Here is a 23782-nt window from a genome sequence, read left to right on the forward strand (position 1 = left end):
CTAAAAAAATAAAATAGGCAAAAATCTGGAGGCTTAAGAAAAAGAGGGCAAATGAATAATGAGAGAGAGCAGCCTGGAAAGCATTGTGTGTCGGCTGTAATATCACATTATACACAACATGAGCTCTGTTAACAAGCAAAATAGCCTTTTATGCCTGTGCTACAACTCACTGTGACAGCACTTGCAGGCTATGCCTGCATGCTAGACATGGAACTACAAGCTTGCTTCCGCACTGGAGCTCAAGGTAAACGGAGAACCAGAGAGGAGGATAATACCAGATAAAAAGCAGGAGTGCTGGTTATTATTTTTATTTATCTATGACAAACTGTAAAGGCTGAGCGAGAAGTAAGAAAAAGGAACAAGAACTATAAGAAATGAATCGTCAAGATGACATACTGTATGTGGCACATTTTAAAAGAGTACATTGCGTGCAGTCAAAATGAAACAAGCACAGTAAAGACTCCAGGTAGAATATCTACTGTAAAACCATATATTTTTGGTACATTTGTGTTGTTTGTAAACTATGAGATTTAGGAAAGGCAGAACTGCACAATAAACCGCATTATTTCAAGTGGCATTTCTGAAACTACTCTCCTGATTTTTATACATAAATAAGACAAATCATGAAATGTGCCAAGCTGCAAGATTGGATGTAAAACCACCAGAAAAAAACAGCGGCTAGATATGATTTTAATAGGCAAGACTGATAATGAATAAAGAATAACAAATATTGGTACTTGTGTATTTTGGCGGCGCCCATCGCATCGTATACCATAAGGCATGCGATGGTACGCGATGTGATGCGATATTGAGCGATATTGTACAATGCCATACAATTTTAAAATTGTATGACATTGTATATGGCATACAATGCCATACAATGCGATGCAATTAAACATTGTATAAGCACCCTAATGGGTGCTTACAATGTTAAATGCACCCCCACGCCACCCCCCCCACTATAAACGTGAACCCGAAGCGTGGCGAGCGCAGCGAGCCCGCGAGGGGACTCCGATACCTGTGAAGCCCGCGAGGGGACTCCGATACCTGTAAAGGTATCCGCGTCCGCTCGCCACGCTTCGGGCGCGGTGGCTCGCTGCGCTCGCCACACTTTCTAATCTCAACTCCACGCCGACGTGGATAGTGGGGTTATGAAAAGGTCGGAGGACGCATACCACGTTTATAGTGGGGAGGGTGGCGTGGGGGTGCATTTAACATTGTAAGCACCCATTATACAATCTTTCATCGCATAGGGGGCAAAAATTGCGTCGCATCGCATCGCATGCCATCGGGTGCATGGCATGCGATGCAATTAAAACATCGCGCGATGGAGATCGGGGGCGCCGCCAAAATACACAAGTACCCAAATATTCAATGCATTAAAAGGTCTCTTTCAATCCCTGTACTGGCTCTGCCCCCTAAATGCACGTATCATGATGTCACACAGAGGGGATGGGGGCCACAGAGCACTAGGAAGTGCTGTACAAATAGTAGTGTAACTACCAGGAGCATCCAAAGGATGCTCCAGGGACACTGTCACAGTGATTCTGGCAGCTGCTAGTCAGAAGGACCACAGGGCAGCGACAGTGCTGCCCCTAGAGAATAGGCACCTACCCTCCTGCATTCTGCAGGAGACTCTCTGAAATAGCAGCAATCTCCCTCTCGGATTGGGATCATTGGGTCGATCTAATGATGGTCGACAGTCATTAGGTCGACACCATTGGGTCAACATACTGCAAGGTCGACAGGTGTCGAGGTCGACATGGCACAAGATCAACAGGTGTCTAGGGCGACATGGGACAAGGTTCACAGGTGTCTAGGGGGACACATGTGTTAGGTCGATATGGGTTAGGTCTACAGTCAAAAGGTCGACAGGGGGTTTTTCACTGTTTTTTTTACCCTAATGTCGACACAGTAATAAGTGCACTGCGTCCCCTCGCATGGCTCGCTGCTTCGTGCATTTGTTTATTTGCTGACGACATATTGCTGTGTATTTCGAACCCAGTATGATCCCTCCCAGTCCTACATGACATCTTGACGCAGTTCTCTTCCCTCTCCTATTACAAGTTGAACACAAGTAAGACAGAGGTCCTCTCCTTTTTTACACCTCCCAACATATTGTTCAGGCTTAAAGATGAATATAGGTACGCTTGGCAGACGAGATCTTTGAAATACCTCAGGATTCATCTGGCCAGTGATGCAGACGTGGTAGACTGCAATAATGGTCCTCTCTTAAAGGCATTTGAGGGTCTAACCAGAGATTGGATGATGCAGGAAGTTTCTTGGCAGGGTCGAATTGCGGCAGTAAAGATGCTACTGCTTCCGAAGCTATTGTATTTATTCAGGGCAATCCCTAGATCACTCCCAAAACCTCTGTACAATAAGATCAACAGGTCTCTCACCAAATATGTTTGGAAAGGCATGAAACCGAAAGTAGCCAAAAATATTTATTACGTTCTAAAGTAGCCGGGGGAGTCACCTTCCCTGATATAGAACAGTACCACCGAGTGTGCCTTCTGACCCAGGCAAGATACTGGTTTACTCAGGACTCCTCAAAACCCTGGGTCTGTATGGAGAGGGCAGAAGTCTCATTATATAGCCTAGCTGATCTATGAATGCTGCCCGCCTCCTTCTGTTCACTGAATATAAAAAATACAGCTGTAAAGGCCACAGTGAGAGCCTGGCATGAGAGTATAACTGGTAGTGAGGTCATTGCCCTGCCTGCCCCTCTTTTGACCCTGCGGTCAGTGATGTCTATGATGCTGATTTGAGGCTGATCAACTGGATAACCAGAGGCCTGATTAATCTGGGTGATTTGTTTTTGAAGGACATCTAACTCCCTTTACCTACTTACAGGAAACATACGATATCCCTAAGGGTGACTTCTTTAAATATTTACAGTTGAGAAATTGGCTATCAAGATCTCTCCCCTCCCCGAACTTGACCCCACGTATTTCTTCACTTGTCCATAATTTACTATGTAACCCTGACCACAAAGGTATATCCTGGTGGTATAACTACCTGGCCTTTCAGAACAGCCCAGCTAAAATTAGGTCTCAGGCTTCATGGGAGAGGGATTGCCAGACAACCTTGAAAGATGAGGAATGGGATTTAATATATAAGTCGTGTTTTCAAGTATCCATATGCATCAACCACTCTGAGATGTTTTTTTAATTAAGGCACAGGGCATATTATACTCCCGATCAGCAACACAAAATATGGCCTAATATTTCTAAATCATGCTGGAGAAATTGTGGTGGAATAGGAACTATTTTCCACATATTCTGGGAATGCCACACGCTGAAGTCACTTTGCGAATCAGTGTTCTACATGATCAGCAAAGTGGTTGGTGTGTCGATTGGTGCTAACCCTGAGACGGTTTTGTTCCACCTATATGGGGGCCACCTGTCCAAGGGTGAGTCATATGTCCTTGGGCACATTTTGATTGCCACAAAGGCAGCAATCACCCAATTATAGAGGTCAGCGGGGATTCCAAGTATTGACCTGATTTGCGATAAAATCCAGAAACACTATAACTTCGAGACTGCCGGAGTTCAGTATTCTTCCTCGGCTAACTCGATACACATGAAATGGTTGGGGTGGACTACATATAGAAGATATGGGCCATAAAACAAAGAATAGCAATTCTTTAGATATCTACCTCTTAAACTCCCCATGGTCTGAGTGATTTATGCTTTGTGGATCTGAGGAGACCACCCCTGTTAGTATGTGTATTTCTTTAGATTGTGTGGCAATATATAATATACATCTGGCATTCCCAACCACGGTCCTCAAGGCACACCAACAGTGCAGGTTTTGTAGATATCCAGGCTTGAGCACAGGTGACTTAATTAGTATCGGATTCTGATTAAACCATCTCTGCTGAAGCCTGGATATCACTATAACCTGCACTGTTGGTGTGCTTTGAGGACCGTGGTTGGAAATGCCTGATATACATGGTATTTCTCCGCCTACTCTCCCGCTTTATTACGATATTTAGAGCAAAATATCTATACACTGATTACGTAAACCCCTGGTTTCTTTTTGTGTGTAATATGTTTATCGTTTTCCTCCCCAAACATATATAAGCATGTTTTTATCCGCTCGCAGCTTGCACCGGGTGAAGACAGTGGGCAGGAGGGACAGGCAGGGCTGATTCAAAGCACTAGCTCAAAAGGCCCTGCACCTACCCGCAGCTTACATTGAGTGAGGATGGTGGGTGGGCAGAGAGACAGGGAGGATTACGAGCACTCGTTTAGAAGGCCCTGCTCACCGCCTGCTTATGCGGGTGATGTTCTGAGCGAGTGCTCTGTATTTACCAGCGGGGCTGTTATGAATCACAGCCAGATTTGGGTCCACAGGGACATGCTTTTGAATCACACAGCAATTCTCTGCCATTTTCTGAGCAATTCATTGAAATTAGGTAAAATCACTCAGAAAATGGCTTAATATCGCCCAGTGTGTGGGTTCCTTTACGCACACATGCACAGAATGGGAAAACCATTAGACGGTGAATGAGGTGCAATCAGTGATCCATTAGCAAGTCATTTACAGACTTGGCCTGGGTGGCATATCACTCTGTCACACATACAAAAACCAGATTTTTTAACTCTGATTCAGCAATCAATTGGCGATCCTTATTAATTTTTGATTGGGATTGCCAAAAGGGGGAGCCCACACATTAAAGATTAATTGTGACAATCATCTCCAGAACGGAGGATTGTCACAATGAATTGCTGATGTATGGGGCCCATAACATTATGGTTCTCAAACTCATACCTCAGGACCCCAAACAATTCACATTTACAGGTCAACAAGCAGGTGCACAGGTGCACTCATTACTTACTGATACATTTTAAAAGATCCACAGGTGCAGCTAATTATTTTTACTTGTGATTCTGGGAGGTGACGTGCAAAACATGAATTGTGTGAGTTTCTGAGCACTGAGTAAGAGAACCTATGGATGAAACATTTTCTTTCTAGAAAGCAAATTATATATATATCAAACCAACAACTCTCCGTATAAGCCATTTACAATGTTTAAATTCTATATATTTGACACAAGTACATTAATTAACACCTGAGAGAGAATGATTCTGTTAAATACCTCTATGTATATTCTTTCTTACCTGAATGTCCTCAAAGGAGGGTATATAAGTTGCTCTTTTATATGTGTCAGTCACATTGCGCAGGATCTCCACACAGAAAAGAAGGTCTCCACTGTAGTAGTTCTTGGTTGACACCAGCTCCAACATACTCCGTACTACTTGTGACATACCTTGTCCTGCCAACAAGCGCTGACCTTTTGCCAAATGTTCACGGAGCTGTAGAAAGATACAGAGCTCTGATTGGTGTTAGGTATACTTATAAAATCTATGCCATCCGAGCTGGCCGAACTGGGGCTTTTTTTAAAGGGGCAATCACTTACAAGGCAAAACCATGCCTTGTAAGTGATTGGCCCTTTAAAAAACTAGAAGACACCATTTGGCTAATTGTTACTTTCTAAAAATGTCAAATCTAAGCAAATTACTAAATATGTGATAAATTAAATAAAATCAAAACTGTAAGAGTAGTAAATGATAAGTAAACTTTATGAAGAACTAAAAGCAGGACTGTGAAGTGTGTCTGGCACTACAGATAAATAAAAATAGAACACAATGGATGATATAGTATGAGATAGGATAAGTAAGCAGACACTGTTTGTGTGCAATTAATATTTTACCATTTACTTGAGAGTAGCATAAGATTAATAGTAACAAACTCCCTTTCTCCCTGAAGAAACTAGCACTCTCCCTGATTTCACCTAGCCCACATCATGCAGCTGTTATAATTTTTGCACATTTCCGGAGACCGGTGGGCATCATGCGGGGACCAGTGGGTGGCTGGGCAGTGTGTAGGGATTGGCAGTTGGGCGGCTGGGATCCCAGGGGGCTGGGAATCCCACTGTATCCCAGGGAAGCAGGGCATCTCAGCTAAGAGATGTTGCCACAGCTCGTTACCCGGAAAAGACCAGCTAAAAACCCTGCTAATTACCAGGGTAAAAATCCCGGGTCGCTTTACCTGGGATTTTTACCTTGTCACCATTTCCACTGACAAAAATCCCAGGTAGGAAAAAAAAGTGGAGCGCTAATTGGATCAATTGGATATTACAATTTTAATGTATATAAATTTTTTTTTAACAAACAAAATAAAGAAAGACAATAACATTGATGTCAATGACAATAACAATAAAAAAATATATAATATATATAAATAGGACAAGGAAGACAATACTTATGTCTCTGCCTAACATGTTTCGTCGTGATGTCACTTACCTTTGATAAAGTCGTGACATCACAACGAAACATGTTAGGCAGCACTTGCTTTTACTAAACAAGGACTGGGAAGAATCTCTGACTCTGCCTACTGCCCCCCCCCCCCCCCCCTACCCATATCTGGTACTCTCCTGGAAGCTTTCCCTTTCATTGCCACCCTCTGGATCCTAGCTCTATCCCCCATCCCAAATTGGGAATTATCAACCTGTATTCTGTGGATATCGTTTATCGCACCATTGTGAGGACCCTTCATTCAGAAGGTAATCAGATCTTCCTCCAGCGAGAAAATTGAACACAGCATTCATCTCTGGGATCAGCGCAACATAGTGAGGACCCCAACCTTGGGAATCAGATCATCCTCCAGCGTCTCCTAATATCATCCAAGACGGCAACTTGCCAACCACCATTTCGGTAGTGCACTACCCGGAGAGTAAAAAGCCCCCTTATTCCAAGGGATACAAAGGCAGCTACGCAGAGACATAAGTATGGTCTTCCTTGTCCTATTTATATATATTATATATTTTTTTATTGTTATTGTCATTGACATCAATGTTATTGTCTTTCTTTAATTTGTTTGTTTTTAAAAAAAAAATTATATACATTAAAATTGTAATATCCAATTGATCCAATTAGCGCTCCACTTTTTTTCCCCACTTTTGTATCCACAAGAGGGTTTTACACCCCTCAAGTAGGAGCAGCTTAGCGACACACCCCACAGGGCGCCTATTTCTACTCTGAGTTTCAAATCTCGAGTATATCCAGTGCTTAAAGTGGTCCAAGGGAGGTGGTGGAACTCAACCCTCTACACCCACCCTTTCGGGCCACACCCATAGCACCTCCCACCTGGAATAAGCCACGCCCCTAATGCCACCCTTACATGGTAGCAAGGGTATTCAGTGGTGGGCGGGGGGCAGGTATTCAGCAGGGGGCATCATAAAAACATAAAGGCCCACACAGTTACCTAGTACGCCTCACAAATCAAGCCCAAACAATGACAGGATACTGAAATCATTATATACTATCTATCTGTAATGCCAATTACAAATTATGCCGCACATTGTGATGCCAATTACACATTACACCCCACACCGTAATGCCCATTCCACATTACTACAAACACCATGATGCCCATTATGCCGCACAACATGATGCCCATTACACATATGACCCCACAGTGCCAGATACATATGTCCCCACAGTGGCAGGCATGCCCCCACAGTGCCAGTCATACCCCCACAGTGCCAGATATGCCTCCACAGTGCCAGATATGCCCCCACAGTGCCAGACACATACATGCCCCCAGAGTGCCAGACACATTTATGCCCCCACAGTGCCAGAAACAGATCTGCACCCACAGTGCCAGATATGCCTCCACAGTGTCAGATATGTAACAACAGGTGGCAGCAGTGCTTTTACAACTTGTGGAACTTCCTAACTGAGATCCTCTGAAGTAAAGGAATGATTGTCTACACTTGGTGCTCCTTAGTGAGGTGTTGGGGGTGGCATCAGCTGATACAGTAAACGGGCGGGTTAGAGGAGGATAGGGGCATTCCGGGGAAACGCACAGGGGGGTTTTTCCCACAAAGAGTAGTCTGCGTTGGTGGCAGGGAGTGAGTACTGGGAGGCAGGTCTGGGGGCATCGGTACAGAGGATACCTGGTGGCTGCAACAAGGTGCAGGCTCCTGCCCGTCACGATCAGGTCTCCGGCCGTCTGGAAGGCTGGCTCTGGTCACTCTTCTGCAGGAGAGCGGTCTAGTGGGGGCGCTGCTACTGCAGCGTTGCCGCACTCAGCCGCGCTACTCCTGCCCCGCTGTACTCTGCGCTGGCTTCTCTCCCCGCTGGCTGCTGGGCTCAGTCTCCCCACGCTGCTTCTTCCGGGACTGCTCCACTTCCTCTTCTCGGGGAGCCCGCTGTCCCTCAACACTGGTGACCGGCTGCTCCTCTCCCTACGTGCTCAGCCTCCGTCATGCGGTGGGGGTTTTCACAGCGCCCGCTCCGCTCTGTCTGGCCGGGCGCCCGCTGTCAATCACCGCTCTCCGGCAACGAGATGTCGGGTCCCCCGTTTCCTCCTGCAGCAGTGCGCTCAGCGGCCCCTTCTTCCTCCTCCCCTTCCGTCACACCACGCTTCTTCTCCCTTCCTCCGCAGCCCTTTTTCCCGATCCCGCCCGCTCTTCAGGCTTCCCGGACCTCTGACCCCCCAGAGGCTGGTACCTCCCCTCCTGCTCCATTGGTTCCCCTTTGGCTGTCAATCAGTCTGGGGGTTCTCTTTCGCGCCCTCCACTGAACGGGGTATTAACCCCTTGAAGTCCAGGTTGGGGTGCCACAATAGGCGTGCTCCGGAGGCTGAGGTCTAATATGAGCCAGCCTCCTGGAGGAAATTTAAATATAATTGTGGCCATGCACGGTGGGTGGAAGGAGGCGGAACTGAGTTCCGGCTTCAATTACAACTGCCGGAACTCAGTTCCGCCCCGTTCCGGCCCACTTTAACCCCTGAGTATATCCCCCACTCTATCAAAAATCCCAGGTAGATGCGTATTCATGTGCAAAAACCCAGGCTTTTTAGGTCGGTTGAATAGAAGTATTGCATGGGACCAATTGTAAACCACATACATGAACAAGCCCTGACACATTTTCAGAGTATTTCCTCAACAAGTACAGTAGCTCTTACTAACTGCTTTGGGGCTTATATACATTTGAATGTAAGTCATACTATGACACTTCTCTCAGATGTAGCAGTGCCTGTCCATGCCACCTTCATAGTCTCTCTGACATGCTTTTTAGAAAGTAGGCTAGTATGCTGCAAAGCTGAGCGCAAGTCATGTGCAGACAGATCTTGTTTGTTTTCATTCTGTGCATGCAGTGTGTATACAGCAACAGTAGCAGCAATTCAGTCAGCCATAACTCAAGGCGCCTACACACGTGCAATGGGCTCCATGCGGTTTTTTACTAGATCGCATCGCATCTAATTCAAAACGCATGCGATACGGTACAACAGCGCGCGTTTTGAACTAGATACATTGCGATCTAGTAAATAAAAATACGGCTGCACATACTTTTTGTACTTTGCAATGTGATATAAGTCATACCTCCCAACATGACCCTCTCCAGGAGGGACACAATGCTCTGTTTCTAGACTTCTCTCTTAATTTATGATTACCATCACTTCTGTTGAAACACATTTATTTTCAATTAACCTGTTTAAAAAAGGTGATGGCAATTATTAATTAAGAGGAAAGTCCAGAAATAGAGCATTCTGTCCCTCCTGGGGAGGGTCATGTTGGGAGGTATGTATAAGTGGGAGCGTGCATCACATCTAAAAGGCACAAACGCACCGTGTATGGGAAACTTCAGGGGGAAATTTACTAAAGCTTCTAAAAATTAAAAGAGGTGATGTTGTCCATAACAACCAATATGATTCTGTCTATCATTTCTCTATTGCTGGGGAAGCCAACCCTGGTCCTCGAGAGCTACCAACAGTGCATGTTTTGCAGGTCTCCTCACAGAATCACAAGTGAGCACCTGTGTATCTTTTAAAATGTGTCAGTGATTAATGAGTGCAGCTGTGCAGCAGCTAGGTTGTCTGGAAAATGTGAACTGTTGGTAGCTCTCGAGGGCTAGGGTTGGCTACCACTGCTCTATTGCATCCTAGAAAATCACAGACAGAATCTGATCGGTTGCTATGGGCAACAGCACCTCTTCATTTTTTTGAAGCTATAGTAAATTTATACTATTTATTTATACTAATACTGTTTTCCACCAAAATCCTAGGTCACACCCCCCAAGATTTTGACCCGGAATTTTGGTGGATCTCCTTCCCTGATTCCACTGCCCTGTTTTTCTGTTTTTTTTTCCATGTTGACTCCTTTTCCACTGAAAAGGGAAACCAGGGAAAGAGGTCAAGAGGTCAGTGGCAGGGGTCAGTGAGTAGGGTTTGCCGCAGAGAGTTAGGTCAGCATAGGGCAGATGGGAGGGGGGCCGCAAATGGGGTGGACACTGGTGGGGGGGGTCACAGACAGGGGGCGGTGGGCTGTCAGTGGCGGGGGAAAAGCAAGCATCTGGGCAGAGGGAGGCGCCTGCACAATGGCCAACATCCCCTGCCCGGTTCCAAAAACTTGGGTAAGAGACGTTTTCACTAAAAACCATGCTCAAAGCCAGGGTAAAGATACTGGATTTTTACCTTGTCACCATTTCCACTGACAAAAATCCTGGGTTGGTGCGTGTTCACATGAAAAAACCCGGGATTTTTAAGTCAGTGGAAAAGCGTTATAAATCTTATTTACACTGGTGTCTGAAGGGACATAAGGGGATGTCAACAGGGAGTTCAAATGCAGTATACAGTATGTACTTAGGGCATGACAACAGAATTGCCGGCTGCGCAGCTTTGTGCATACATGAACATCGGCCAGCTCTCAGATGGATCTCTCGTGCAAGTGCACACTGATGACATACATATGGGGCTGATATACTCTGCTTCAGATTTTTCAGTAAAAAAATATGGGTGCAACTATGTCCAACTGATATTCTGAATTAACCACACTGTATACCCCCCGCAACCCCCCCCCCCCCCTTACACACACACAGACACACACAACCACCACCACCACCCCCCCCCCCCCCCCCCCCCCCCCCAAAAAAAAGAAAAACAACAAAAAACATTGTTCCATTCTCCTGGCATTAAACAGAGGCAGTAATCAAGGCTTCGGCTAAATTTATTTGACTCATTTTTCTGGGTTGCCAATAAGTTAGATGCTATTACTTTTTTAATTCTGTTATTTTTCTGTGAAATGAACTCTTAAGATGAATAAATGGTGTTATTAATTGCAGCATAAGCAGCTGCCAACTCTTATTCAACGCAGGGAAAAACTTACTACATAGGAAAGCCGGACTTTAATTAAATAGCACATAGTGATTAGGCAGACAACCGTCCTTTAATATTTGTCCTCTGTTTGAGTCACAATTTATAATCAAACCACATGGAGGCTTCATTATAAATGCAGAAGCAGACATTACACTAGCACCGTATTTGTTTCATAGTCCAGAATGCAGTCAGTGTTGACAATGGCCAGTCATGATCATTTGGCAGACGTCAATGTAACAGTTCAATTAACACTGCACAAAATTACTCTGAAAGCTTTTCTAGTCTTTATGAGAAAATTAACCCCTTAACTGCTCAAATCTAATTATTATGCTACTGTAGTGTATTAAATTAGGAAAATGCATATTCAGGTATATTAAATATGGTAGTTATGGCCTCCCTTTAAATATATTTGGTACAATTTTATATCATGATAACATGCATAACATAAGAGTGATCGTAAATGCACACCTTTGTTGAATTATATCACCCATGAGCCAGTATGACTTATCACTATTAATAACAATTTGCTGCATCGGTATATACGGCCTTATCCAGAGATGTTTCATGGAGATGCCACTATCACGAAACTCCCCCCCCCCACAGTTTTTGGGACTATGGGGCATGGCCAGCAGGGTGTGACCTGCTGGCCATGTCCCCAGCCCCTCTGACTTCCCAAATAGATGCTGAACCCATGTGCAGAGTCTATTCCCTGATTCTCTGCTCTGAGCAGCAACAGGCATTGGGGCTCCCAACTGCCCCCACAAAGCCATGGGACACTACCAGCCGTGGGTGGGACACCGGACGGTCCCACAATAACAGGACTGTCCCATAAAAATTGGGTAATTTGGGAGGTATGATGCTACATTTTAGGCAGCTATTGGTCAACTACAGTTTAGATCAGGCGAAGCCAACTCCAGTCCTTGAACGCTACCAAGAATGAACTGTTTCCAAGTAGACTCACAAAATCACAAGTGAAGTAATGAGCTCCGCCTGTGGATCTTTTACAATATTTCAGTAAGTAATGAATACACCTGTGCACCTGCTGAGTGACCTGGTACAAAGGAACTGCTGGTAGTTCTTGAGGACTGGATTTGGCTACACGGGGTGTAGATCATGGTTGCCTACCTCAGTGGTTCTCAACCTCGGTCCTCAGTGACCCCCAACACACGTTTTCCAGGTCATCTCACAGATACACAGGTGCACTAATTACTCACTGGCACATTTTAAAAGATCACAGGTGGAGCTAATTATTTCACCTGTGATTCTGTGTGGAGACCTGGAAAATGTGCACTGTTGGGGGTCCCTGAGGACTGAGGTTGAGAACCACTGGCCTACCTGACTCTCTACTTCAGGCAGAAAATGTTCTGTTCCTGGACTTCCCTGGTCATATATGATTGCCATCACTTCTGGTGAAACACCTTTCTTATCAATTACCTGGCTCCTCACAGGTGATGGCAGTCATACATTACCAGGGAAGCCCAGGAACATAGGGCCTTATTTTGGTTCATTCTTTCTGACAAAATCCTTCTTAGATGGGCAAAACCATGTGCACTGCAGGGGTGCAGATGTAACATGTGCAGAGAGAATTAGATTTGGGTGAGTAATTTTGTTTCTGTGCAGGGAAAATACTGGCTGCTTTATTTTTACACTGCAATATAGATCTCCCTTTGAAGTAAAACCCCACCCAAATCTAATTCTCTCTGCACATGTTACATCTGCCCCACCTGCAGTGCACATGGTTTTGCCCATCTAAGAAGGATTTTGTCAGAAAGAATGAACCAAAATAAGGCCCATAGTATTTTCTCCCTGAAGGAGAGGGACAGGTAGAAAACCATGGTGTAGATCAGGCATGTCCAAACTATGGCCCTCCAGCTGTTATGAAAATACAAATCCCATGATGCCTTGCCACAGTTTTGCTATCAGGGAATGCTAAAACTATGGCAAGGCATTCTGGGATGTGTAGTTTCACAACAGCTGGAGGGCCGCAGTTTGGACATACATGGTGTAGATCTTGTATAACTCATAAGTTATACACCTCCACCTTGCATATTAGTGTGAGAAAAAAGCATTTAAATACATCTGCAGTTTGCTCATACTGTTCTACTTTTATTTACTGCCATAAAGAAAAAAGAAAACACATTTCAAGGTTATCCACCTCATACAGGCTCCCATCAAGTCCACTGATGCATCTAAATAGAAGTTGCAAGACAATCTAAATAAAATGATCCACTATGCTCCTCCCGGAGAACTAAAAGACTGCACATTGCTTTGCTAACCTCCATCTGGCTAATTGTGCACAATCGGTAATTGTTATACTATGAGTCCCATCATCTCAAAACAACTAAGCCAGTCTTCAGTAATGTGTGCAGCTCTAACGGAATATGAGCAGAAGAGACATCATTACGACACCCAGTTTGTATCTTGTTTCTCTCAATGCAATGGAGTATACAAAAGATAAATACACAACATAAAGGGTGTACTTAATTTAAAACATCTATGTTATATACCATATATACTGTAAAATGACACATGGCAGAAGGGAGAGAAAGTCCCATACTAATGAAAGTGTGTTTGATCAGGGTATGACTATAATTCAGTTATATATTTTCATCTTGTATTTGTCCTGTTTTTAAGTGAACAGTGAGAGAACAACCCATGGCCAGAATGCTCATAAGCACCGTACACACGAGGGTATTTATCGCCGAGCGATATATTGCTCAGTGTCCCGTTTGCATCAGCGACCAGAGATGGTCGCTGATGAAAAAAAAACTGCCGGGGGAGCCCGGCAGTGGAAATAAGCTGGTCACAGGAGCATGTTCCTGCGACCAGCAATCACTACGGCGGAGAAAATGGGAGCGCGCACCCGGCGATATATCGCCGGTGCACACTCCCATAGCGGGCAATATGGTCGCTCAGCGACCATATTTCCAGCGATATTAACAATAATCACCCCCATGTGTACACAGCCATAGCACTCAGAGAAAGGGTGTGGTATATTAGGTCGACGCCAAAAGGTCTACATGAACAAGGTTGAAGGAGCAGCAAAAGAATGACACATGACAAGGATGACATTACTTTTTCACTTCCTTTGGTGTCAATGTCAACTGAGCATGTGGACCCCAATTAGTGAACCGCTTCTCTCGCCATGCTGTGGCCAGGTGCTCCACAGCCCAGTTGCTCCAGTACCGCTGTGCTAGGCACACAGTATGACAAAGTAAATAAAGATGGGAAAATATCCTCCAAAAATTATGTCAACCTTTTTAGGTGTTGACCGTAGCCATGTAGAACCTTTGACCATGTCGACCATATAGGGCAATATTCAATGCCGCCGGCGAGGGGGTTTGTGTGGTGAGGATGGCTTATTTTCGGTGCGGTTAAAAACAAGCCATCCACACTGTCAAACCCCCTTGCCGGCCGCTCGCCGCATTCAATGTTCCAGGAAAACCTCACCATCAGAGGATGGCGAGGGTTGCCTTAAATGGCGAGGTTTGCCGCAAATGCAGCAAGTCAGACGCATTTTGTGGAGAGCTTTTCCATTTTAATGGTCACACTCACCATTTCCACCTCACCTCAGGAAACAGGCAAGGTGGAAACAATGAGTGAAGGGGGGTGAGTTGAATACTGACAGTGAGCTATGACGGCAAGCCATCAGCACTGTTCGCCGTCATAGCTTGTCGTCAAGGCATTGAATATACCTCATACACGGAACACTTTACCATTACACATCGGAGTCCATGTGGATTGTAAAGTACGACAAAGTAAATAAAGAAGGAAATAAAATCCCCCAAAAATCATGTCAACCTTTTTAGGTTTTGACCATAGCCATGTAGACCCTTTGACCATGTGGACTATATAGTGTCAACCTAAACACTTCCTATCAGCCATCCGGATACCGTGGATATGCATTTTTAGCATTGCAGCAACGTGTAGGGACAGGTGTCCCACTGTATCTATGCCGCTGTCAAAACGCTGCATGTGGCATTTTGAGAATGGATCACTTTGGTCTGACAAAGAAACTGTAATTATATTTCAGAACTCCAGTTTCTTGGTCAGAAAATCACAGGCTTTTTGGAGATGGCTGATATTTCGGGAGATCATTAATGTTACCATGTCATGATGTAAGGAGGGAAGTGGAGGCAACATCACAGGAGTAACCAATTATAAACTTACATTATGACATGTGTCGATGATTATGCAGTTGGGCAAATATTTTACCACCGGGCAAAGCTGGAACATTTTCCCCTTAGGATAACATGGGACACACTAATTCCAACCCCCACCCAGTTCCGACGGCTGTCAGTTCCCCCATGGCATCACAGACGCTCGATGCTGATCTTATTCGAACCCAAATTGCTGTGCCTTGAATCTGATACTAGGCTCATATGGATTAATTGGTTCCAGAGATATTGCGGGTAAACCAATTTTTTTTATTTCTGAAATGTAATTTCATGGCTGTTCTTGTTCTTTGGGGGCAGATTTCTCTGGGACCAAATGGCCCATGTTCATGGGACCAGGATCATTCGAAGCTCACTTAAAAGTTCTTCAATATGGTACTGGTCTCATGTAAATCGGTCAGTTGGTTCAGAAGATATAGCCGGTTAAAGGGGGTGGGGGCGGGGCGCTTGCATTTTCTGGTGTGATAGGGGTATTATTTCAAATAGCTGGGACCTGCAGTGCTCTGAATACAGCTGGCCAGTCCCCGGCTTTCTGCCCGACTGTCAATGACTGTCACTTCTGCCCAGTGGCGGCTGGCCCCCAGTTACCGCAAGCATGTATTAATTTTTAATTGGCATTATGGTGTTTGGCGTAATACATAATGGAAATTATGGTGTGTGGCTTATCATGTAATGGGCATTATGGTGTCAATTTTTAATGTACGCCTTTGGCGCACAATGTCCCTGTTTGTGAAGCATAATGTGAATTTTGGCTCAATCTGTTTGGTATAGTGTGTATTTTGGCTCAATCCATGTGGCAAAAAGTGAATTATGCCTTAATATGCCACATATGTATAATGGGCATCATGGTGTGCGGCACATGTATAATGGGCATCACGTTGTGTGGCATATGTATAATGGAACATCACTGTGTGTGGCATATGTATAATGGAGCATCACAGTGGGCCTTATTCTGGTCGGTGCGGACGGAGCCGAATATGCGGGCAGGACCGTGCGTCCTAAACCCCGCCTTTCGTACGGATCGCTCACTCCGTCCGAATGCGGTAAGCCGCTGACCGCACGGAGCACGAGTGGATTTCTCACGGCTACACCTCCTCCATCTCTTGGAACCTCCCCCATCATTCGATGGTCGCAGACCATCGAATGCAGGACCGAGTGGTCCGCCAGCTCCCGCAACCTCAGACCACACAGGCATTTCTCCGTGCAAAAGCAGGGATCTGGGCGGGGAGCTGACATCCGGCAATGTCATATGTCCGCCCCCTACACGTGCGTCACGGCCGCATTACCATACGTACGCCCAGCGTTTTCATGGGAACGCCCATGAAACGCGGGGTGTAAACATATGGTAATGAGCCCAAACAGCACTTCACGCCCCTCTCCACCCCCTGTTCGTAGTGTACACATTTCATGCGGAATTTGGACGTGCGTTCCGTTCGCACATGCGCAGAGACGCCTCTGCACATGCGCAGACACAAAACATCGGCGGCACGAACGCACGCGGACATTACCACACCAAACAGAATAAGGGCCTGTGTGTGGCTTATGTATAATGGGCATTGCAGTGTGTGGCATATGTATAATGGGCATCATGGTGTGTGGCATATGTATAATGGCTGCAAATATCACCAAATTATTGATATTTCTTGAAGTGACACGTGATTCGAGGAAGGCTACACTATTTTTACGATTTTCGACACACCTAGCTGAAAAGGTTAGCCATCACTGACCAACACCGATGTATTGGCATTATTTAAGCAGCTTAGCCAAATTTAGCAAAGTCGATTTGAAAATGCCTTAATATCGGAATGTGTATAGGGGCCTGAAGGGTTAATCAGCCATCTTGTTTCTCTGTGTCTGTTCCTGCTTATTTCAAGGTAGTTATGTTCTGGCTTGTTTCCAGTACTCGCTTGCTATCATATACTTTGTTTCTTTCCTTAGAAACTGTACATCCCGTGCTTTCTCATAACTAACGAATACTACACAAGGCGACGTATAAGCCACCCCACATAGACGCTGTTATTTCCCTACCTCTGCACCAAATATTAACCAATCATGTAATTGAACCAGCGCCGTATGTTGTGTATAAATATGTTGTTTTTGTCATAATTAAATCAGAGTTCAACCTTGTATCTGTGGTCCTCGTTACTGGTCATATCATATGAGGTTACACTCTCACGGAGCTCTAAGGGGTCTTCACACTGAGGTCAAATAAGGTAATGAAAATATAAGGAATCGATACATCGATACATGATCGATTTTCCTTCAAGTGGGGGCTCTGCCGCGGGATGCGAGGTCCATTCCTACACGGATGTCATGAGACTATAAAAGTCTACCCAGAATCCGCTGTGAGGTTACGGACAGACTCAATCCTGAACCTGTGACTCTATCCCCGGGGGATATTGGATGTCAGTTTATAGAAGTTATAATCTTCTATCTTTGTTTTGTGTACACAACTGATCTGGGATCAGACACCGTACTTGGAGTACGAAGAAGACCAGGGGTCTTTATTCAAATAGAACCTCATTTTGAACACCCATTATTTCATTGGCCAAATTTCCTTACTATGTTTAGTTTGAAGTATAAGTTTTCTTATTTCAATATCCTTGTGTGATTGGTAAGTATACACACTTGTGATATCTGTATTTCTTTGTAAACCGTGCGGCTGGTAAGTTCACGCACACTAATCTCACCACTTGTCTCATCTGACTACTGTATGCCAACAGACTTGCGGACTTTATGCTCTCCTTCTCGGAGTAACGCAACGTGAGGCTTCATATACAGTTCTCAGCAACGAAACCACTGGACTCTATCCACTGTCACGTAGACAGTCTGTGGTCTCTACTAACAAAATCATTATACATTTAAAATTGTATGAGATGTCTAAAGTGAATACATAATTCTAAAAGTGAGCAGACAAAGACCAACTCTCGCAGATTGCTGCTATAGGTTATACCTGCCTTTCTGTGACAACGCCCCTGGCCTGCACACTTTGAATTTTTCACGCTCTCATACCACAGTCACATATGTCACACCCTAGACACCCACAAATAGGAACCTGTTTAGATTGTCAGTGTAGTATAGTGCTCTGGTACCACAACCTTGAAAGAGACGATTATTGGCCAAAATTAGTATCTGCCAATAGTGAACTCATAAGATTCAAATCTACACTCACGTCCCTGTCTAACGGTACTGTTGTAGAAGCGGTCCTTGCATTAGGCTGCCATCTGCGCACAGACGTTATTCAAAAATACATTGATCAACCATACCCTTTCTTTGTGACAGATATACCAATTAATCTCTTTAATTACCCAATCATCTGTCCCAAATCAGTAGAACAAATCCATAAACTACCTGAAAGTAGTCAGATATTATATTTCTTAGACTATAGTGAAGATTATAGTCACCAACAACAGATAAAGAAGTGGAGACGATTTTCACAGAGACATCAGAAACAAACTTACAATAAACATGGGTTCAAAACAAAGTAAAAATACTGTAACATATCCACCTCCCCTACCTAACGAGACATGTAAAGATTACGTAGCCCGTAATTCACCCACTAATTATTTCCTAATCAACCCATGGATAGATAATTTAGCGGGATGGACTGAGAATTGTGGGAGTGAAGATGCATTTCCCAGAGACGGCGGCAACTACCCATATTATATGGAAATGGTTAAAGGATTGTGTCTTGGAGACAAACAAGCCTGGCCATGGTACGATGCCGATCCGTCTTGGAATATGAAATACATGTCTGCAGGAGGTGAACAATGGCTCACCATTGCCCCCTTCTGGCATGACACCACAATCACCAAGAAACAAAGACAGATAAAACTCATATCTAAATCTTTACATGATAAAGAAGAAAAAAGAATTAAGAAAGTTGTTAAAATCCTGTCACCACCCCCTTATAGTCCTGTCTATCCCTCATTAACAGACACTGACCTGATGGCCATTGGCCACCAGGTCCTATATCCTAGCGCACCCCTCCCCGTTCCTGAACTACCAGGACCGGGAGTAATACCTCCAAGACCAATAGTTCCTATTGTCAACGTCCCAACCCCCCCAGTAGAAGAGGGGTCTGACGATGACGATGAGACTAAAAGAGAACCCACTGAGGAAGACTTACAAGCAGTAATAGACAAAGCCTCAGAAATTCTTAGACAAAGACAGCAACAAAAAATCAGACAATCAGCTGATGACTCTATTTTTGACCCACAATCATTAAGTAAAACTACTAGGGCCAGTAGAAACATTACCAAAATAGAAATGACTGACCAGAGGACCTCCGGGGCCGATGACTCCGTCGCCGGGGCCTCTGCCTCAGGATTTCTCGGTCCCTTTATGACTATAGGAGACCAACTTCTTATCAAGGCCATGGACCTTGAAGAACTAAATAGGATAATTAAACATTGTCCCAAACCTCATGTCAGTCCCACCGGTACTATAGCATACTTAAAAAAGGCCTGCACAGGTCGCAACTATACCCATGATGACATTATACTGATTGTCAACAATGTCACTGACCACAACCCCAAATGGGATTGGAAAAATATAAAAGTCATCATCGACTGTCCAACTAAAATGTCTACTAAAGATTATCCTTTAAACAAAACAGACAGCGTAAAAACCATGTGGGAAGAAATAAGTACAGAAATGACAAAAGTATTTAAAACCAAGTCTTCCCTGCCTGTCGCAGTGGCCTGTAAACACAAGGCAACTGAGACAGTCACTGAATTTTGGAAAAGATTCAAGAAGTGTTGGTCTGAGGAGGCTGGTTTAGACCCTGGAATGGATACACTCCTCATCTCCACATTTATTAATAACTTACACTCATCTATTATCACCACTGTCAAACAGAGTGTCTCTACCTGGACTTCTGACAACATCACTCAATTTAGTGATCACTTGTATGAAAAAGAATCAGCAGGATGTTTTGACATGAAGAAGACTCCTGTCACTTCTACTCACAACTTCCAGAACAACAATAGGGGCCCACCCAATAGACCAAATAAGGGAATCCCACAGAACAACCACAGAAGGCCTCATAGACCCCCTCAAGGTCCACCACCCCGTGCGCCCCCATATAACAGGGACTATAGTAACACCGGTACAGTCCCCAAACAGACAACTTGTTTTAACTGTGGCCAAAATACACACTGGGCTAGGGACTGTCCATTCCCTCCCCAGAAACCACAACAACCTTACACACAAAGACACCAACAAGGACTGTCCCGACCGGGTTCCACACCGATTCAAGAACATGTACGATTCAGAGTAGACTGGTCCGACCCTACCCACTGACGGGGCCCGGAGGAGGGTATCCCATCTTTTGCACAGTTCACTACTCATTGGGAAGATTCGCCCCTCATCACATTATATGTAGATGATAAAAGACTGTCTTTTCTAGTGGACAGCGGGGCCACCACCAGCGTTTTGTGCTCTCTTAACTATGATGGTGAACTGCAAAAGACTACTCATTCAATGGGAATCAACGGGATACCCACAGACACTTACCTGACTGACCCAGTTATCATACGCTCTGACAAGGGAAAACATTTAGGTATACACCAATTCAGGATCATCCCAGAATGTCCTGTTAACTTACTAGGCCGTGACTTGTTTAGTAAATTCCACATCTCCATCTCACCCTCTCCACAAGGGAGTGGGCTCCAAGTCACCTCCCCACACTTTGTGTCACTACAAAATACTCTGGACAACTCACTTGATCAAATTGATGATAGAATTTGGGCCACTGGCCCTTATGACACTGGTTTCGTACCATGCACACCCTACAAAGCCAAACTCAAACCAGACACACAGCCAGTGTTCTCTAGACAATACCCACTCTCATCTGAGAAAATAGAAGGTCTTAGACCCATGATACAAGAATTTCTTGAACAAGGCATACTCCGATACGTCATCTCACCTTACTCGACACCCATCAACCCCGTTTTCAAGGCTGATGGTGCTGTCAGATTCATACAGGACTTGAGAAAAGTAAATGACCTCATTGTCCCTATTGCACCTATAGTACCAGATGTAAACTCACTCATCTCAGCAATCCCTGCAAACGCAACCCACTTTAGTGTCATCGATTTGAAAAATGCATTTTTTAGCATTCCTATAGACACAGAGACCCAATTACTATTTGCCTTTTCCTTTGAAGGTAAACAATTAACCTGGTGTCGTTTACCTCAAGGCTATATTGACTCTCCAGTGGTCTATAGCATAGTCCTCCAAGCCACATTGGCTCCCTGGCACCCCCCCCATGGTTCTGTCCTGCTACAGTATGCAGATGATCTGCTTCTCTGTAGTACCACCGAGGAGGCCAGCCGGTTAGATGGAATTTCACTGTTAAACTGGTTATCAGAATGTGGACACAAGGTGTCAAAAGCTAAACTGCAATGGTGTAAAACAAATGTCAATTACCTGGGTTTTGTACTCTCTAAGGGAGAAAGGAAAATCAGTCCACAACGCATACAGTCTGTATTGGGCCTGGTCACCCCAACTACCCAGAAGGATATGCTGTCTTTCTTGGGTATGGTAAATTATTGCAGACAGTGGATTTCTGATTGTTCCTATTACGATAACATCTTGAGACAATGTACACTCAAAGACAAACCCAAGGTTATAGAATGGTCTAATGTAATGTTTTCTGCATTTGCAAAGTTGAGAGAAATGTTAGTAAAGAGTCCCGCGCTCGGCCTCCCGGATTATCTGTTAACATTCCATTTGTTTGCAAGGGACACCTGTACAACCATGGCGGGCGTGCTCACCCAACTTCATGGAGGCAAAATGCGCCCTGTCGCATTCTTTTCAAAAGTAATGCCTGTCACTGTGCAAGGAATGCCGGCTTGTCTTCGAGCCCTGGCTGCCTGTGCAATGGTTGTTGAGATGTCTACCACACTGACAATAGGACATCCTACCGTGTTACATACCACACATAACGTCCTTTCCATTCTCAATGGCCTGCACACGCAACACATGTCAGCTCAAAGGCTTAGTGGTTATGAAGTACTCCTACTTAGTAACCCTTCTCTCACCATTAAATATGCAACAAACTCTGAAGGACCGGTCCCCGTACTCAATGCCCTTTTAGGGCTAAGAGGCCCTGACGACGAGGCACCTCCCCAACACGACTGTGCATTGACTATTGACTCAGAGACTTCACCCAGAACAGACATGTACACTATACCTGTCCCGCATGCTGACATGATCTTTGTCGACGGCTCTTGCAGTCGACCAAATGACAACACGTACCAAGCAGGATACGCAGTCGTCAAACTTCCTGATATCACTCTAGAGGCAAAAGCAGTTCCCTTACAGTCAGCACAGGCTGCAGAACTCATTGCACTCACTAGAGCATGTCATCTATACTCAGGCAAACCTGTAACAATCTACACAGACTCCAAATACGCCTACGGTGTTGTCCATGATCATGGTATGATCTGGCAACGCCGAGGATTCACAGGCGCGGATGGAAAAGGCATATCCCATGCCCAACTCATCACTGACCTATTACACGCAATCACCCTGCCATCACAGCTCGCCATTCTCCACTGCAAAGCTCACACTGGAGGAAAAGATGACATCAGCAGAGGCAACGCCTTAGCTGACGCCGCTGCTAAACGAGCTGCCACTACAGAAACTTACAACCTCATTCTTGCTGTTATCTCACCACCATCACTAGATGATACCTATTTACTCACAGAATTACAGGCGGCTGCCTCTAACTCTGATCTTTCAGACTGGACATATCCAATTTTGCAGAAGAATCCACGGACTGGATTAATCTGCAAAGAGGGGAAACCATGTATACCCCAAACCAGTGCTTCACTGTTCATAGCACATTACCATGGAATAGGACACCATAGTATAGTCACAACCACCCTACTCCTCTCAAACGATTTTTATATCACAAATGCAAAAGATCTCATTAAACAATACATCAGTAGGTGTATAATATGTCTCAGAAACAACCCAAATAACCCAGACAAAGCAAGACACCAGCACCTAGAATACCCAACCACTCCATTCACTCACCTGCAAATAGACTTTACACACATTAACAATGCAGGCAAACAGGAATACGCCCTCGTCATTGTCGACATGTTCTCACGATGGCCTGAGGCTTATCCCACAAAGTCAGAAGACGCAAAAACCGTAGCCCGCATACTCACGCGAGAAATCATTCCGCGATGGGGATGTCCGCTCCAAATCAATAGTGACAAAGGCTCAGCCTTTACGGCGAAAATTACTGCAGAATTGGTCAAAGCTTTACAAATAGAATGGAAGTTTCACATTCCATATCACCCTCAAAGTTCCGGTATCGTGGAACGCATGAACCGTACCGTCAAAGACAAATTACGTAAAGCCACGGGAGGTACATTCGCTAAATGGAAACAAATCCTCCCTATTGTATTGGCTGAAAT

General features: G+C 44.8%; 2 protein-coding genes across 10 annotated transcripts in view; one reads left to right on the forward strand and one right to left on the reverse strand.

Moving 5' to 3' along the window:
* Positions 1-23782, reverse strand: part of ADGRB2 (adhesion G protein-coupled receptor B2) — a 469428-nt gene that overhangs the window by 81915 nt on the left and 363731 nt on the right. For all 8 annotated transcript variants that reach the window (XM_083173693.1, XM_083173697.1, XM_083173694.1 and 5 more), the window contains one exon: positions 5130-5324. In XM_083173693.1, the coding sequence (XP_083029819.1) occupies positions 5130-5324 (195 nt within the window). The remainder of the gene's footprint in view (positions 1-5129; positions 5325-23782) is intronic.
* The window catches only part of LOC146060465 (uncharacterized), a 28930-nt gene that overhangs the window by 3280 nt on the left and 1868 nt on the right, over positions 1-23782 (forward strand). The window contains exon 1 of one of the 2 annotated variants that reach the window (XR_014470435.1): positions 17155-17560. The exons of the other annotated variant lie outside the window; for it this stretch is intronic. The gene's annotated coding sequence lies outside the window, so the exon portion shown is untranslated. Of the gene's footprint in view, positions 1-17154; positions 17561-23782 lie in introns of those variants that run through there. 2 annotated transcript variants of the gene reach the window in all.

Source organism: Crinia signifera, chromosome 2, assembly GCF_055691185.1.
Source record: "Crinia signifera chromosome 2, ASM5569118v1, whole genome shotgun sequence".
NCBI lineage: Eukaryota > Metazoa > Chordata > Amphibia > Anura > Myobatrachidae > Crinia > Crinia signifera.